Source organism: Podarcis vaucheri (genome assembly GCF_965113315.1).
Source record: "Podarcis vaucheri genome assembly, chromosome: 6".
NCBI classification, from domain to species: Eukaryota; Metazoa; Chordata; class Lepidosauria; order Squamata; family Lacertidae; genus Podarcis; species Podarcis vaucheri.
This window is the reverse complement of record NC_138764.1, coordinates 35,850,095-35,869,076: the sequence shown is the minus strand read 5'-3', so window position 1 is coordinate 35,869,076 and position 18,982 is coordinate 35,850,095. Positions and strand designations below refer to the sequence as shown.

Below are 18,982 nucleotides of genomic sequence, written 5' to 3'. Positions count from 1 at the left end.
AATTGCTACTGTGTTTGTGCTCAAGGAAAGAAACCAGGCAAGCAAGTACAATCAGTATTCACCATTGTTGGTTGTGTTAGCCTGCAAACAATACATAATTGTAATCATTTTAATAAAAAGACACCTACCTTTATCAAAGCACAACAGAAACCAGAGGAAATGGAAATGCGTTTATAAACACAACTTAGATACTCAATAGTCTTCTGTATTTCAACACTTGATTTTCAGACAGGAGACTGGATTTATTCAATCAAGAACACACATTCAGGAGCACAAGTCATATCAATAGCGGCAACCACTCGAGCAGCCTCTGCCTCTGTGCCTCCTTTGATTGTGAAGCCCTACACGAAAAGCGATACCAATAAGTTTCCTAGTCCGATGGTTATTTATGCCGAAGTCAGCCAAGGATTCTTGCCTGTCATTGGTGCAAAAGTCACAGTGATGGTCGAACCAGAGATTGGAACACCAGTAGAACTGGAGCTTTATGATGATGGTTCGGGTAAGCTTATTTCAAAGTATTTACGGAAGTGTGCATTTAACATTTTTTCAAAAGCAAGTTTTTCAAAAGTCAATTTTCATGGACTCCTTTGAAATGGAGTAAATGTATAATTATTGCAAATACAAATATATGTATTGGACTTGGCTTGTACTATGTGGCTCGCTATACCTGCCTTTGTGAACTGCATATAATGACCTCATTCTGGGCTCTGTCCCAAGCTCCATCAAGTCATGTAAATAGTGTCTGTGAAATGTTGGGGAGCATGGTGACCTACCAATGTTTGGGAAAAAGAAAACATATATGCCTGGTGCTGAAACAATGGCAACATTGGTGCCCAGTTGGTGTATCTAGGAGAACATTACATAACCATGGGCCACTACAGTTAAGTCCTTTCTTCTTCTTCTTCTTCTTCTTCTTCTTCTTCTTCTTCTTCTTCTTCTTTATTGAATTTATATGAGGGAGGTCATTGCCAGCCTCCAGACCTCCCTCAGAGATTGCATACAGGGAAGCGTCCCAGATGATGATCTCAGGACCTGGGTTCATATGCGGAAAGGGGGTCCTTTAGATCTACCGTATTTATCACAGTAATCCACCAGGAGTTTGATAAATGTGCTGATTTTGCTAGCTGCCTGGGAGTGCCAAAAACTGAGCTCGGCAGGCTACAATACATGCTGGTGTGTTTGGTTGGTCCCAAGTTTTGTTGGCCTGTGTTTTATTGACATCAGCTATTAACATTAGGATTCCATACTACCACTTTCAGAATCATCTATTTCCATGGATACAGCAACACATACTGTGAAATGAACATAGGTTTTGTAGGTTGTTGGGTTTTTTTTTAATGACCAGAAGTGTGACAGTTGCTTTGGATGTCACGTTTCAATATTTATGTACTCAGGCGCCGATATTCTCAAGAATGACGGAATCTACTCAAGGTATTTCACATCATTCAGAGGAAACGGTAGACACAATATCAAAGTGCGTGTCCAAGGAAAAGACCAGACCCTCAGACGGTCCCGTAGACAGAGTCAAGCTTTATATCTCACAGGATTTGTAGAAGAAGATGGTAAGCAAGTTTTATGAAATCGCTTTGCTGCTGGTATGTTAGCTCTGTGGTTCTCCAAGTATGAAATTGAGGATGGATCTACACACAGGGGGGAAATTCTATAAAAAAAGTCATAAATTAAATCGTTATACTGTAACAAAAGGGGGGGGAACGCTATGTAAAATCTCAAAGGAAAGGTTTGTGCTCTACAGTGCCATCCGATGTGCATGTTTATAACACATTCAAAACACTGTTTTTTTGACTAATGCAGCTGAGTCCTGGGTCTCTCAGTAGAAACACAAGCATTTTCCTTCCCTGTCATTGTCTTTATGTAGATCTGGACAATTGAGTATACAACTCTGATGCACTCACACCCTTCTCTCCTATAATATTCTAATCTACTGTGCGCTTCCCAAATTAGTAGGTAAACGAAATGTGTTATTTGAACTGATGAAACAACCTAATTCTTACTAGGGTTTAAAATATTACTCTGCCATCCTTCTTTTGGTCCCAAGTGCACAAGAGTGCACCCTTAATTGATTTATTGTTTGCATATACTTCTACTTTGAGCATTTCAGAGTCTCTTCTGTTTCCACTAGTTGCCAGCACAAAGTCTAGAGCAAGTTGCCGTTGTCTTGCCATAGTATTTCTAGCCAATCACATGCAATGCAGCCTGGTTTTGTGTTGCATGTAGATAATTTATATGCCTCTCAATTACACTGATTTCTCAAGTGGTACACGAGGAATGCAATACAATGAAAATAAAAATCTGTTAAAACTGTAAAGCACCAAGAAAGTTTAGACGCTTATAGTTATGGCTGTTCTTCCCCTGCTTTTGTAGGTCAAATAACAATGAACCCCCCCAAACCTGAACCTACAGATGATGAACTCCAAGCCAATCTAGGAGGCGTCAGTAGAGTTGCCTCAGGTGGTTCCTTTGTAGTATCAGGAGTCCCTTTTGAAGGCACCATCACAGATATTTATCCACCCTCTAAAATTACTGACCTTGAGGTAAAACTAGATGAGGATGATGATCATTTCTGTTTTGCATGGACGGCTCCTGGAAATGACTATGATGCAGGACAAGGTAAGTGTGGAAGCCTGCTTTAATCAACCCACAAGGCTGCTTTGCTTACAGAAAAGATTATTATTATTATTATTATTATTATTATTATTATTATTATTTTAAAAAAGTATAATGGGGTGGATGGAGAATTTACACCAGCCACCTCTCCCTGTAATATCCTGGAGGTAACATTCTACCCCATACTGCCTTCCCCACTTTGGCTTCTCCACAACTGGCACCGAGACAGAACTGCCTTGATATAAGCATGGAACACAAATCTCCATCCAGCAGGATCCAGAATGCCATTGGGTTGCAAAAGCAGCATAGCCCCAAACCAGGGTTGTCTCAACACTGCCACCTGCATGGCAACATCCTCCCAAAGCTTCTGCATAATAAAGTAGCAAAAGTCTAGATTCCTGACACACCATGTCAGGAATGGGGGAGTTGAGTGGCTGTTTTTCTTCTGTGGAATGGGTACCCTATGGTGCCTGTGGCGATCACACACAGGGCCCCCGGACGTTTGACGGTCTATTGACCCTGTGCCACCACTGCGATTGTTTTTTCCGCTGCCACCACCCCGCTTCTCATGGGGACACACGGAGTCCAGACAGTTGTTAACATAAACAAAGAATCAAGTTTATTTTTAAATGCAGGAACAAGCTTATAGTTTCAGTTAATTTTTCTCTTTCAGTTTCTTATTCTTAGTTCCTAACAACTCTAAACTGATTATTCCAACTATCTATCTGACTCCACCTAACAATTCCTCTCAGTCTCTCACAATACAACTCTACCAACCCACACCTAAACCTCCCTCTTCCTTCCTCAACTCCCAAACCTCAACCCTCAACTCCCAAACCTCAACTGACTTTCAAAACCTCCCACTCTAACTTTTATTCCCTCCTTGCATTCTCACTGGCCAATCACATCACACCTATTTTAACCCTTTCCTTATGACCCATCCTAGGAGGCAAACGCCACAGTGCCCATGACAGTTTCTTAAATTTTGTAATTGTCACTGTTTATTAAATATGTATACAGTGGTACCTTGGTTTCCAAACTTAATCCATTCTGGAAGTCTGTTCTTAAACCGAAACCGTTCTTAAACCGAGGTGTGCTTTCCCAAATGAGGCCTCCTGTCGCCGGTGCCCTTCCACCATTCGGATTCCGTTCTTAGACCGAGGTAAAGTTCTCAAACCGGGACATTACTTCTGGTTTTGTGGAGTTCGTAAACCAAATTGTTCGTAAACAGGACTGTTCTCAAACCGAGGCACCACTGTTCTGCCCTTCATGTGAACAACCCATGGTGGTTCACATTAGAAAAAAACAAAAACAAAGTGAGAACACAAAACACATTATAAAACAAAAACAAAAAAACCCTATAACACCCTCTCCTCCCACAAACAATTTAAATGGCTGTAGAATGTTAATCATCCAAATGCCTGGTTGGAGAGAAATGTTTTCACCTGGCATCATGATCGATGTGACATGCTCAAGCTGTCTTTCCCCAGTTAGCAACCTGGGGGAAGTTTCTGAACTGTCTTCAGAGGCAGACCTATGTATAACACATTGCAGTAATCTAACCTAGAGGTTACCAGAGCATAGATGACAGATGTTAGGCTATCCCTGTTCAGATAGGGGTACAGCTGTGCCACCAGCCAGGGCTAAGGGAAGGCACTCTGTGCTACTGAGGACACCTGAGCCTCAAGCAACATTCGAAGGGAATGTAACTCCATCTAGAGCAGGTCACCTTGCATAAATCCAGTCCAAGGAACCGTCCACTACCAATGTCTCAGTCTTATCAGGATTGAGCTTCAGTTAGTTGTCTCTCATCTAGCAGTCTAGAACATTCACTGCCACACCTGCAGAAGTAGAGCTGTGTGTTACCAGCATATTGCTGACAACGTACTCCAAAACTCCATATTGCCCCACTCAGCAGTTCCATGTAGGTGTTAGACAACGTAGGGGATAAAATTGAACCCTGAGGAGCCCTTGAAGGCTCCATGGGGCTGAAGACCACCCCCAAAGCATCACCTTCTGGAAGCAACCATCCAAGTAGAACTGGAACCACCGCAAAGCCATGCTTCCCACTCTCAACTCGGACAGCCCCTCCAGAAGGAGACCATGTATGATTGTATCAAAAGCTGCTGAGAGATTGAGGAGAACAAACAGGGACACATTTCCCCTGTCTCTCTCCCAACAGAGGTCATCATACAAGTGTGTCCCCCCAAAAAGGCTGTGGGTATCCATGACATAGGCCAGTATTCTTACACTGGCATGAAATTACAGTTAACCTCAACAAGCAGCCTGTGTGAATGGAGAACTTGGCCTTAGAACATTTTCCGGGGCTTTTTGCGACATGCAAAGATGCAATGGCTGTTATGCATTCAATCCAATGTTGAGAGAGTTCCCTAAGGAGTTTGTAAATACACGGAAGCAGATTTTTGTCTCTGTTATTCCTGAAGACATAGGTCCTAATGGATGCCTATTGTGTGTTTTCATTTCACAGCTGAAAGATATGAAATAAAAATGAGTGAAAATCCCTTGGAATTAAGACATGGAACTTTTGATGACGCCACTTCTGTGAACACTACTGGACTTGCAGTGGAAATTGCTGGGGTCAGACAAATGTTTCGGTATAAGCCCCACAACTTCACGAAAGAAAATGGCACCTCCATCTACTTTGCAATTCGTGCCATTGATGGCAGCAGCAACATTGGAGAAGTATCTAACATAGCAAGAGCAGTTGTGCTTCTTCCTGCGTTGCCACCTACTCCTGCTAGTCCAGTTACAACTTCTACTGCTCACACTACTCCAGATGACAAATACTCTGTTTCGCCTACTCTGGATGACAAACATACAACTCCCTCTAATGTGAAACCCACCTGTGCTAATGATACCAACGCAATAAATACCACTATGGAAACTGTGATCATCATATGTGCTTCTGCAATTATAATTTGTGCTATTGTGAGTATAACAGTTTGTGTTTTACGTAAGCAGAGATACAGAAGTTATGACACTTGCATGGATGATACTGTTGTTAATAAGAATGCCCTCACTATTTTGTAAAGGATAATATATTTTATTAACTGTTTTAATGTTTACAAACAAGATATTGAAACAAACAAGAACAAACACTACCCAAAACAAACATAACCTGGATGTCTGCCCACAAACTCTGGCACTACGGCGAAAATGAGAGTGCTGGAGATGATTTTACATATTCACAATAAAAATTAACAGTACTTTATAAGCCTCATGTGCTGTTTTTGTCTCAGCATCTATATTTTAAAGCCAGCAACCGATATTAAATGGGGATCATATACAATCAAGTATATAGATTTTTGAGAGACGGGTGGAAGACTCCTGGTACATAAACTATGAGAGTGTACCGTGTCGTATACTCTCAAATGTACTTTCCATTTTGACTCCCTGCAAACACCTGGTTTTTCCTCCATTATCTTTTCCAAAGCAGCCAACCCCTAAACTTTGACCCACCGGGCTTTGAAAGTGAATAGTGTATGGTATCTCTAGTGATGCGCTATTTCTAATTGGAATGCTCCCAATACAAAAAAGGATGAACGTCTTGTTGCTTGTATTCTGTATAGTTCCTGGCTGTAACGGAGCGAAAGCCGAGTCCACTGTAATAATTTGGAGTACAGTAGCAAAGATTTCTTGAAAAACTCTCTGCCAAATTTGACAACAGGGCACTCCCATCGCATATTGCTAAAACTTCAGATGCGGCATTTGAAATAGGAATGCACCATAGATCGGCCATTAAATCCCTTCAAACGACAGCAATAAATATGCAATCTTATATGGTGTCCATCGCTGTAATTTATGAGCAACAGGATTTCTTCAAGTCCTTGGAGTGACTGATATTTGGGTGAGGAGAAAACAGATCACACTTGAGGAGATACTCAAAGAAACGATTGACTAGCTATTGAATGCTAGTGGGTTATTCTTAAATGCTATTTCATAAGTTCAGAGCTAGATGGTGCTGGTGTGACTTTTTTCTCCCAATGATATGTAAAATTTGTTGAAGGGATGTAAACGGGCTCATAAAACGCTGTGAAGAGGAGACAGATACGGAATGTTATTAAAACAGAGCGTCTCGTGATAGAGTTGCTGCAGGAAAGCCATAAAAAACGTGGGCTGATTGATTCTTCAATCATTTAAAAGTTGCAATGCCTGGGTTTTTCTTATTAAAATATTTCCCAGGAGTCTGCAGGTTGTTTAGTGTCATCGGAATACTTTTAAATACTTGGTTGTTGCTTTTTAATCTTTTTACAATTCATTTTAATATTTGCTTCCATATTTTTGTAAACAGAGATTTTTTATTTATTTTTTACAATCAAGTGCTCTTTAAGGTAAAGGTAAAGGTACCCCTGCCCGAACGGGCCAGTCTTGACAGACTCTGGGGTTTGTGCGCCCATCTCACATCTATTGGCCGGGGGCCAGCGCTGTCCGGAGACACTTCCGGGTCACGTGGCCAGCGTGACAAAGCTGCATCTGGCGAGCCAGAGCCGCACACGGAACGCCGTTTACCTTCCCGCTGGTAAGCGGTACCTATTTATCTACTTGCACCCGGGGGTGCTTTCGAACTGCTAGGTGGGCAGGCGCTGGGACCGAGCAGCGGGAGCGCACCCCGCCGCGGGGATTCGAACCGCCGACCTTTCGATCGGCAAGCCCTAGGCGCTGAGGCTTTAGCCCACAGCGCCACCCGCGTCCCGCCACCCGCGTCCCGCAAGTGCTCTTTACATTTTGCTAAATAAACGTGAAAGGGGATTTCCTATTCCCTTATATCTGTCTCCGTTGGAACTCTATTTTGCTTTGTTGAAACTCCATATTTGATATTCGCATCACTGCTTGGCCGATGTGTATGAACTCTTCCTAACCTCTTCTAACAGAGAAGAAACAGGTTGTTTTTAAGAACGAAAGAGTCCTAGGATGGAATGCAATAACTGATAAGCAACCTGGCACCAAGAAAGGAATGCGAGGGGGTGCACTGATAGGCAACCTTAGGCCACTAGTATGACTGATATATTATCCACGGATAATGAAAGCAATGTTGCTATGCACCTGTTTGAATACAGTATAGCAATTAATCAACAAGGTACTGAAAAATAAGTATAGATAACTGCACATTAGTATAATAGGAGGGTGGGGGTGGGTTTGGAGCACATTACAAACACTTTCCTTCCTAATTCTCTCCCCAGGGATGCTTGCCTTGTGTCATCACTATATATTATATTATATTATATTATATTATATTATATTATATTATATTATATTATATTATATTATATTATATTATATTATATTATATTATATTATATTATATTATATTATAATTAGTTTTGCTCATAACATTATTATCTTGTGAACGATGTGACAGGACCTCTTCTGAGGAAAGAAGGGCAGTATCGTCCTGCTCAGACCCTCCATTTGTACCATTCTTTCCTCCCACACTATGAGCCAAACAAGGTACTGACATTTACTAAAAACAAATGTGTCTGAGTCACAGTATTTCATGGAAAACTCCAAAGGTGTTTCCCATCCCTTGACATTTTACATCACCTAACTGAATTCACCTTAACTGCAAAGGCAGATGAAGTTTTGCATACTGTTTTTAAAACTGTAGAACCCCAAATGAATCAGTCATCCAAGCATATCAAAAGTACTTCCTGTTTTCCAGTGGAAGAAGATTGGAAACAGTTCAAAGATTATTTACAGAAACACTGTAAAATTAATGAATGTTAGAATGATGTTGGATAGAAACTAAGTGGTCTTTTGCTGTAATGCTATAAGGGAATATGAGAAAATAGTTATTAATAGGTAAAAAAATTAATGTTATAATATTTAAAAATTGAAGATTAAGATGAATGAAGAGGGGAGGGATTTGCTGAATTAACAATTGGAACTGGAATACAGAAAAGGAAGGCGTGAGGAGGTCCGGGAAATAAGCAAATGAAAAATATGTGATAGAAAGATTGAACTGTTTTTTAACTATTTTTCTTTTGTATTTTTCTTTTTTCTTTTTATTCTGTAATTTTTTTTTGAAAATCTTAATAAATATCTTATAAAAAACACACAACAAAAGTACTTCCTGTTTTCTTAACTTCAATCAATACATCACCTTCTCATTCCATTTACCTATGACCAATCCTAATGATAATTGAGCATAGTTCCTAATTGTTCATACTGCCTGACTGACCGTCAATTTAATATTGTTAATTTATTTGTTCAATGTAAAATAGCCATGAAAACCACCTGGACATTCAAATTTGTTTAGACCACCTTCTGATATCCATTATACACCTTCAAACCATGCTTGCAAACCAAAGGACTTTCCATAAATATATATATTTGTTTCATTCAATTTTTCTGTAATGACTTCCATACATTTCCGGGATACTGCAACACTTACACTGTTCAAATGTATATCCCTCTAGGTTTTAACTGTTACAAGCTTAGAAAGCTTACATGAAGCATGTAATTAGATTGTTCAATTAAAAATAAACCCAAGTGGGAGACAGAAAACACTGTTTATTTCTCATTTGTGGACTGGTTGTAATAAAACCTAAGTGCCCCAGTTCCCATTCTACAGAGCAAGTCCAGAAGGATACCATGGTCAATAGTATGAAGAGCTGAAGAGAGCTGAAGAAGCAGTAGCAAGGTCCCACTTCCCCTGTCCTGCTCTGTGCAAAGACTGAGACCAAGGCTAACTCTGTCCCATGGCCAGGCCTGAACCCAGACTGGAAAGGATATTCCATTTCATCCCACAATGCTTGCACTTACCCAACCACAGCTATCTTCCTCCAAAAGGTGTGATGTTGAATGGGATGAGCTTACTGCTGCCTTTGTCCAAACTTTTATTTTATTTTCATTTAACAAAGCTTATGCCCAGCTTGATTGTAATAAAACCTCAAAACAGTTTATGGAAAAAGACTGATATTTATAACAACTTCCTGGCTGGCCATCTAGAACACTAAGCATCCCGGAGGCTGATAATCGGTGAGTTATGTCGTCCTATTTGGGCAAGCTATGGTGGCTTTATTCAAGCCTATGGGGATGTCTATGTATTTCCTGATTACAGTGGTACCTTGGTTCTCAAACGCTTTGGTACTCAAACCCTGAAAACCTGGAAGTAAGTGTTCCAGTTTTCGAACATTTTTCAGAAGCCAAGCATCCAATATGGTTGTTGGCTATTGTTTCCTGGGTGCCTGCACCAATCAGAAGCTGTGCCTTGGTTTTCGAACGTTTGGAAGTCAAACAGACTTCCAGAACGGATTAAGTTTGGCGCTTTTGTTTTTGCTATTTATTTGGCAATTTTGTTTTTGAGGTTTTTTTGGTTAATTTGTTTTTGTGGCTGTGTGGAACCCAGTTCAGCTACTGATTGATTGATTGATTGTGTGGCTGCGGAAATGGATAAAAGCCCCCTATCCAAACAGTGACTATCATCAGTACAGTGAAGGGGGGGAAATAAATTTTAATTTTTATCATCTACAAGACTGTCTTATTTATTTTATAGTACAGTACATTGATTATTGCTTTCATTTTATAGATCAATGGTCCTGTTAGATAGTAAAATCCATGTTAGATTGCTGTTTTAGGGATTTTTTTTAAAAAAGTCTGGAACAGATTAATCCATTTTGCATTACTTTCTATGGGAAAGCACGCCTTGGTTTTGGAACAGACTTCCGGAACGGATTAAGTCTGAGAGCCAAGGTACCACTATATTATGTTTTACAGCAACCATTGATTGGATTTGACAAGAGTGCCTGGCGTGCTCTGGTCTATGGGGTCACAAAGAGTCAGACATGACTAAACGACTAAACAACAACAACAGTTCCCTCATCTATTCAATTATACCCTAACTGTTCTTCACTGTTAGTGGGTTAGTCTGTGTGGTGCATGAATCACTGCCTTGGCATCTTCAGATAGCCCAGTTCAAAGGTAGTCTGGTAGATAACTGGTGCCTTCCAATAACATCTGGAAATATTTTTGCAACCCGTGAGGAATCTACTTTATCAATCCCACTGTCATTAGGATTTTTTAAAAAATTCATTTTAAGGATTTCAAAACATTTCATCCTAATACAGGTTTCACATCATTGAAAACTCTGAATGTTGGTATCTCTCTTTGTGTGTTTATCAGAGGTTTTTCCTACTACGCAGAGCAGATGTTTGGCCCTGTGCAATGGGGGAAACTTTAAAAGAAGAAACCCCACAATTATGCCCTACCAAGGGGCCTCTAAATAACTCAATGCATTGATGAAAAAAATAACAGCAATAGAAAAAGCTGTAACGCATGACCGAAACACAACTTAAATGAGGAAAGTCGACATAGGAAGAGGTGGAGCAATGGCTGAAATAGTGTAGGTTAATTTATACAGCAACAGGCTATGTATCTGGAGGTAAGTGATAATGCAATGTTCAAGAAATGAGTGTGGCATGTTGATAGCAGAAAGGCATCACGTGTAACATGCTGCTGTGTACAGATAAAATGAGACCCACGGCAAGGAATTACAAGGAAAATCCTCAGAAAGCCTAATGTTAGTCTATGACACACACTCTCAAATGGGGGACGACGCTTCATCAGACCGCAGTATCACACAACTCTGGGCATAGTAAGAATCTTACCTGTTAGCTGTCCTGTTCAAGTTGTTTAGTAAGGCTCATGCTGTGTTGGAATAACATATCTTCTATTGCTTTAGAGTGTTAGATTATTAGAATAGGGAGTGATGCCCTGCGCAGAAGAGTTACGTTAGTAAATATAAGAGCGCAAAAAGTGTTGCCTTCTATTGGGTTTAATGAAAGGGTGGTGGTGGTGATTGTATAAAAGTCCTTTTAAGTACAACCAGGCTCTCCAAACCATGAATTTATGCAATAAAATAAAATAAATAAAATAATCAGTAATATGGTTGGCTAACAAATGTCCTCAACGGCCTATCAAATTCTCTGCTTCAGGTGATATCTGTGCAACACAGCGGGCTAGATGTTTATTAGTGGGAAGGCAATTCACCTGCTGCTTGTGTGTCAATTTTAAATGCTTTTGGTATGCTCTTTGGCTGTATCGGGATGGTCAACTAGGCTTCATCCTTTCCATTTTTCCTGAATAGTAGCTGGAAACAATGTTGCATTGCCACAACTGTATTCTTCTTCTTGTGCGTTCTGCAGATGTGTGCACCGTGTTTCCTTGTGCAGTTACATGGCATACAGATACAAAATGTTTTGCTTTGTTTAAATTCCTGCATATTTGCCCCAGGCTGAACAGAAATCTCCCCTGGCATGTTGCAATGCACATCTTTTGCAAATCTGTGAGATTTGCTTTCTTGCACATGCCCTTTCTCTCTCTCTCTCTCTCTCTCTCTCTCTCTCTCTCTCTCTCTCTCTGGTGTTGTTGTTTTTGCTACAGTCTGGCCATTTGCACCCTTGCTTCTCTGTTGCATAACACTGACATTTTGGTTATTGTTGTTAAGCAATTTTCCTGAATTGCAGCCTGAAACACTCTTGAGTCAGCACAGCTGAATGCTTCTGCAGTTGGGTGCTCAGTTTCTTTTGTTTCTTTGTGCAGATAAGTGGCATGCTGGTACAAAATGGTTTTGCTTTGTGGGGATTCCTGCATATTTCCCCTATTCTTCACAGGTGTAGCTGCAGCACAGGGGTGGTGTCTTTTAGGTAGAACTTGGTAAGGCATTGGAATGTGTCTGTGAATGTTCTCTAAACGCACTTCTCACCAGCATGCCCTTCCTGTTTCTAGTTCATTGGCTTATCCTGACAACAGGATATGTGCCGTTTTAAATGCTAGTATTTCTTTATGCTGCTCAGTAAGATGTTAGTCTCATGATTAAATACTAAGCGACAGTTCAACCGATTTGTTTTCTTAAAAGATCAGCTCCTGATACAAAGCCTTACTCAAGCTTACTCTTTGGGTACCCTTTGTCAAGTAGCTGGTTACATTGTTTTTTTTAAAAAAATCACTTTCCGAGAAACTGTTTCTAGGCGTTGCCAAAAACCAGCTTCCTGTTCCCTATCTAAAATTACCCCACCCATTTCCCCTGCCGTCATAAGCACCGAAGCCTCAAATTTCAAAACTGCTGCATTCTTTTCTCCCCCAATTCTACATTCTTTTTGCTCTCCTTGGATTTTTTTAAGATTACGTAGGTGTTTCCATTTTGCCTTCTTACTGATTGCAAAACGAAAAGAGGACATGTCTCAAGATGCTGAAGATGTTGATTCATATTGTGCCATGGGCATGCAGCTGATGTCTCAAACCTTTTCTGAGTCCTGATGAACCAACCTTTTGAAAGTTTGTATAGGCAGAACTGTAGGTCTGGGCTGGCCTGAGATGTTTTGCTGCTGTGTACAAAATGGACCGCCCCTGTCCCCACAACAACGCCCACCTCCTACAGATCTGGGTCCCCACCATGCTCCCTCTATGCCCCTGCTATATCACCTGTGCTGCTGCCATCCCCATCACCACAGCTGTACCCAGGACTGCGCTCAGTCTGCTGCCACGATGCAGCAGCAGTGGCAAGAGGACAGTGGCAACGGGCAGTGGTGATAGCCGTGTGGCTGTGTTGGTGGTGTGGGTCAAACCGCAGCAGAGCTGTCAGCCACGCAATGGCGGGGCCATGGAGGGGGTCAGGGGTCGCATCCACTGCCTGAAGTAGACAGGCTTCACCTCACCTAACGGAGGGCTGCCACTGCTGTAGGTCCAGGAGGCATGAATGTAGGAGAAGGTGGAACCTGTGGACTTAGACACCGTCCCTCCAAAATAGTGATGTAATTTTAGGTTTCTAAAGAAGGAAACAAACTCTAATCTTTCTTATACAAGCTTGAAAAGCAGTTTCCTCTATGTCATTCCAAAAGGTCTGCTTTTTCAGATTACATGTGGAAAAATGCATGACTTTATGTTTGGAATGGGAAAAAACCACACACACTCTGTAACCTCTGCAAATGTCAAAGTTTGAGGCCTTGTTCTGCTATGATGTTGCAAGTCTGTTGTGGTGTTGTGAACCTAGTACTGCTAGGTTCTGAGGGGGGAGAGAGACGATCGCTTTGAGAATTTATTAGAAACATTCGGCATCAGAAACATTCATGTTGATTCGTCTGGGCGACAGCAAACTCTCGATTGTCTAGCAGTCCCAGTCAGCTGGGAGATAACAGTCAGCATTATTATTTTATTTATTGAATTTCTACCCTGCCCTTCCTTCCGAAGGAGCCCTGTGTAGGGAGATGAATGAAACTTGTCCCTTGAAGAGCTGGAAAGAAGAAAGCTGATAAGGGAGGCTTGAGGGGAAATGACCCAAGAGAAAAGTTGACTAAAATAGCTGAGGTCTGAACATTAAAACCCAATATTTAGTTTATACCTGCCTAGTGAAGACCAAAATCTGGTGGCTGAGTTAGCCTAAGAGGCAGCCCAGGGTGTGATGGACTTGCCAGAAGAAGGTTGCACAAGTAGGTCTTTGAAAGTTGGCCAAACTGTCCAAGCAGCCAGAAGTACAACCGGATGAGCTTTGGGGCTTTGAGGCAGATTGTCCCCAGTGACGGGACTGGTTTGTGGGAGTGTTAGGCTGGGGTAGAGAGTTAAGGACACTTAGAAGCTAGTGTCAGCAACAGTGTCTCTTGAGCTTTCAGAACCTCTCAACAAGTATGTACCTTTAAGACCCCAGTGTAAATAGCAGTATTCCCTTATGTGCATAGCAGCTCTTTAACAGATCAAGCATCTTAGCGAAGCGTTTGTCCTGTCCCTAGTGTTAGCATTCATCGCATACCTAAGCTTACTTATCTGCTAGGAGGTTTTGAAAACATTCTGAGTGGATTTCTGGCAGCGGTAATAATAAAGTAGCAAAAATGCCTAAATTTGGCATGGCGCAGGGTGGTGCAGAGCCACGGAGAATAAGCCTTTGAAGGAAGATTTCATAAGGAAATCACTGTCTCTCCAGAGAAAATTTCTGGTGTGTTTAGTGCCATCTTAAATGACAAGATACTAAAAGGTAAATAATAATATCCAGATGGCTAAGGGGTATATATTGAGAGACAAATGGACATGAAAGTGGGAGACAGACGAAATAAATGAAACAGAAAATGCAAACTCGTATAATTTTGGGTTGTGGAAGTTATAGCTTATTTGCTCATGTGCAAAGTGCTACGCTAGAAAAATTTAGACTTCAATCTGCTTTAATTATATAATCCCTCATTGTCTGAACAAATATTCACTGTGACTTCTAACATGCATGTAATCTAATAATTTGATTATATCCAAGTTCTTACTCATTTAAGCTATTTGTTTGAAATCAACTTTAATGAAATAAAAATTCTTACTAATTCTATTTTATTAAAGTTTATTTATTTTAAAACAAACAAACACAGTTTAACTATTTGTTTTAAGCAAATAGTGAAAAGGTGTGAGTTGCCTTAGACGCTGAAATGCACTGCCTGGAGGAGACAGGACCATTTTAACATTTAGTCTGGTCCTTCCTTGAGGGAAGAATGCAAAAGGTGTTGCTGGGATGCAATGCCTGTACTGGTTGCCGATGTGTTTCTGGGTACAATTAAAAGTGTTGTTGCTTACCCTTAAAGTCCCAAATGTCTTGCGTTCAGGATATCTAAAGCACCACCTCTTCCAATACCAGCCTGCCTACTGCCTAGTCGGGGTCAGATTAAACTCTTCATAGGTCCTAGGCACTCTTAGACTCTGAGACCCTCAAGGTAGGTAAATATTTGCATTGTATAGGTACCGTAATCACATACCTATATTAGCGTTGCCATATTTCAAACAGTGAAAATCTGGATAAAACAGCTGTTGATATATATTTTTTAGTTTTGCCGGCTGTCATATGTCCAGATTTTCCCAGACATTTACCAGATTTTTGCCTGGACACCACTGCCGACTGCAGCATTCAACCCTGTGTGAATAAGCTAGATGCTAGATAAAATTAAGATATTTTGCGGACATACCTGTCTGCATATGAATATGAGATGAGGGTGACAGTGAGTTATTGAAGAATTTTTGTTTTTTCGTGGTGTGTGGGCTTGCTTCACGAGGTGAGAAATCTTTAGTTGATTACAGCACCTGCCTGAACGGCAGCCATGCAAGCAAGCCAATTTATTGACCTGGTGGAGAACATAACAGTTTCATTAAACTGTATCATGTTGATGATTCCATCTTCTTTTGAGCCTATAGCCTAGCTAAACTGCCTTCCTACATTTTACCGTATGGAACTAGTCTTGTATGTAGCAAATGACTGTTCCAGGACACTGAGGAAGAATAAACTGTTGGAATCTATGGTGACCATTGTACGCTTGAAAAGAGACTTGACTAGGCATGGCGGTTGTGATTGATCTTGAATTGTTTTGTCGACAGGTGAAAGAGAATATTGGGAGACCTTTAATGAATAGGAAAATTAGTCTTAATAAGGAAAGGCACCAAAAAGTGGTTATATGTTATCAAATGGTGTTAAGATTGCTGTGATCCTTTGATTGGTGAAGAGAAATCATGCATGTAATCTGGAAGAGTATTAAAAAACATAGCTTGGGGTGTGGTTCTTTACAGCCTCCTCCTTATTTTTGAGGGTGTACCTATGAACATTTGTATTTCAGTAAGACCTGTCTTTTCACTTGGAGCCTGTATCCTTTTTTTGGGGGGGGGGGTTCTGGGAGGGATACCTCCAGCCTAGGAACCCCTTTTAAATCTCTCCAACAGACCTCTGCAGATTTGATATCTACAGAAAGATCTATTAATGCAACAGCATAGTAGATCTCAGAAGCACCCTGTTACATGCTATAGCCTCCCTCCCTCTATATTTCTATTTAGGGCTCCCATGCACACCCACCACTGGTGTTTGAAGCCAAGCACACTTGGTGTGAGCTTCAAACCACATGTGTTCTGTAGCTTCTTGAGAAATACTGTTGTTTCCTTCAAACCGGCTTGCATATGATTTGTAAATGTAAGCTACAGTTCAGCTGAGGTGTCAACACTACAGGAAACAGCTGCACATGCAGAGATGACAGAGTTATTTAAGTTTTGAGAGGTGAGGGGTTGGCAGCACAGGGAAGCAGATCATGTAATGTGCATCGGGTAAAGACATCCCTGCCTCCTCTCTGGTGGGTAAGGTAAAGGTAAAGGGACCCCTGACCATTACGTCCAGTCGTGACCGACTCTGGGGTTGCGGCGCTCATCTCGCTTTATTGGCTGAGGGAGCCGGCATACAGCTTCCGGGTCATGTGGCCAGCATGACTAAGCCGCTTCTGGCGAACCAGAGCAGCGCACGGAAACACCGTTTACCTTCCCGCCGGAGGTACCTATTTATCTACTTGCACTTTGATGTGCTTTTGAACTGCTAGGTGGGCAGGAGCAGGGACTGAGCAATGGGCGCTCATCCCGTCACAGGGATGCGAACCACCGACCTTCTGATCGGCAAGTCCTAGGCTCTGTGGTTTAACCCACAGCACCACCTGCGTCCCCTCTGGTGGGTGCAGCAATGTAAAAAGGCAATTTTGATTGCATTGGAGGGAAGCAACCTCACATTGCCTAGGTGTCTCCCTTAAAAAGACACCAAACTCCCCCCAACTTCTTCAGCATAGTGTACCCCACTTGTATTTCTCTTCCCCATGTTCTGCCTCTGGCTTGTCCCCCTGCCCCCCAATCAAAATCTCAATCCAGGTTCCACCCCTGCCCCAATGCAGGAATAGGAATACCTTATCCCACCATTTTCCTGGTCCAAATGTCCCTTTCGAAATCTAAGCAGCCGTTGTGGGCAGTGGTTCTGGCAAGCTGACAACTGAGTCCATCTTACTACACTGTGAATATTTTTGCATAGTAAAGGAATGCAAACAAAAGAGTTAACAAAATAACGGCAAGTGAACTCAGTAGCAAAGTATGAATGATTAATTTTTGTTTGTGCTTTGTGGCAAAGCATATTCCTTGTACAGTGGTACTTCAGGTTACATACGCTTCAGGTTACAGCCTCCACTAACCCAGAAATAGTGCTTCAGGTTAAGAACTTTGCTTCAGGATAAGAACAGAAATCGTGCTCCGGTGGTGCAGCGGCAGCAGGAGGCCCCATTAGCTAAAGTGGTGCTTCAGGTTAAGAACAGTTTCAGGTTAAGAACGGACCTCCGGAACAAATTAAGTACTTAACCCGAGGTACCACTGTATGTGAAAGGCCTCCAATTCAATCTCCAGCATCTCCAGTTTGCATTGGAAATTTCCCTGTATGAAACCTTGGAACACCACTGTCAGTCAGAGTAGAAATACTGAGCTAGATGATCTGACTTGGCATAAGGCACCTCCCTATGTTCCTGCAAGGGGACTCTACTACGCAAATCACCTACTTTTGTTGATGATGTTGACATCGGTAATGCTGACTCAGCTTTGAGGGCCAGTGACAAATTCTGCAGACTATCCTACCAGACAGCGAGTGGCATACGCCAGGTTTGAATATGCCAGTGGCATATTCAGGCAGGTTTAGTTTCCTTGTGGCTAGCTCACAGGTGGATTCCTGTTGTTCTCATGTATGCACAAGCAGGAAATCTGTGGCTAGAATGATCATCGCACAAATAAGTTTTCCAAGTGTCAACATTGATTTTAGAATGCATTTTACCATTTTTGGAGCAAGTTGTGAAGGGGAAATCTCTTTCTCAAAACTGAAACATGTAAAGAACTATCTTAAGCCAACCATAAGATGGAAACAAAGGTATTCACTCAGTATTCACAACTGAGAATGAGCTTTTGCAAAAAAAATATTGAAATTTGAAGATGTAATCTGTGTAAAATGAAGTATGAAGATGTAATCGGTGATTTTGCTAAGAAAAAAAAGAGCCTCAAAGATTGTATTTAATTGACATTTACTTAAGACAAATTATGCAAACCGTACATAATGAAGTGTGCCTATCAGCATATGACAGAAGCTATGTAATGTTGTGAGCTGGGGGGATCAATCTGGGTGATGCCCTTAATTCCTTTCCTGTATCTGTGGGGATAGAATGTATCATAGCCCGCAAGGACTTTGGCTAGCTAGTTAAGCACCACAATTAGCATAGCCCAAGAACTTGCTTTGTGCCATAGAAGAAATGGGTGGGCCTTTTCCACCCCTTTACCTAGCTCTGGGGTTGGCAAACTAAGATGGATGCGGCCCATTGGGCTCGTTAATCCATCCCGCAAACCTTGCGGACCCTGCCGCCCGCTCGATCAGTCCCTGAGCTAAACCGGCACAGCGCGCAGGACTCGCTGCGTGGGGACTGACTTCCAGAACACTGGCATGGCTTCAGACTGGCTGCAGGAAGATGAGAGGCGGATGTGACGTTTACTGGTTTCGTGTTCCTTTGTTTCCCAGTTGGTTCTCTGCTTTCACAGAGAGAGCATG

General features: G+C 41.6%; 1 protein-coding gene across 3 annotated transcripts in view; it reads left to right on the top strand.

Moving 5' to 3' along the window:
• LOC309535066 (calcium-activated chloride channel regulator 1-like) overlaps positions 1-5,860 on the top strand; it is a 32,782-nt gene extending 26,922 nt beyond the window's left edge. For all 3 annotated transcript variants that reach the window (XM_082227804.1, XM_082227803.1, XM_082227802.1), the window contains 4 exons: positions 229-499; positions 1,395-1,562; positions 2,383-2,628; positions 5,114-5,860. In XM_082227804.1, coding sequence (XP_082083930.1) covers positions 229-499; positions 1,395-1,562; positions 2,383-2,628; positions 5,114-5,676 — 1,248 coding nt within the window. In that variant the 3' untranslated portion in view covers positions 5,677-5,860. The remainder of the gene's footprint in view (positions 1-228; positions 500-1,394; positions 1,563-2,382; positions 2,629-5,113) is intronic.
• The last annotated feature ends 13,122 nt before the right edge of the window (positions 5,861-18,982 follow it).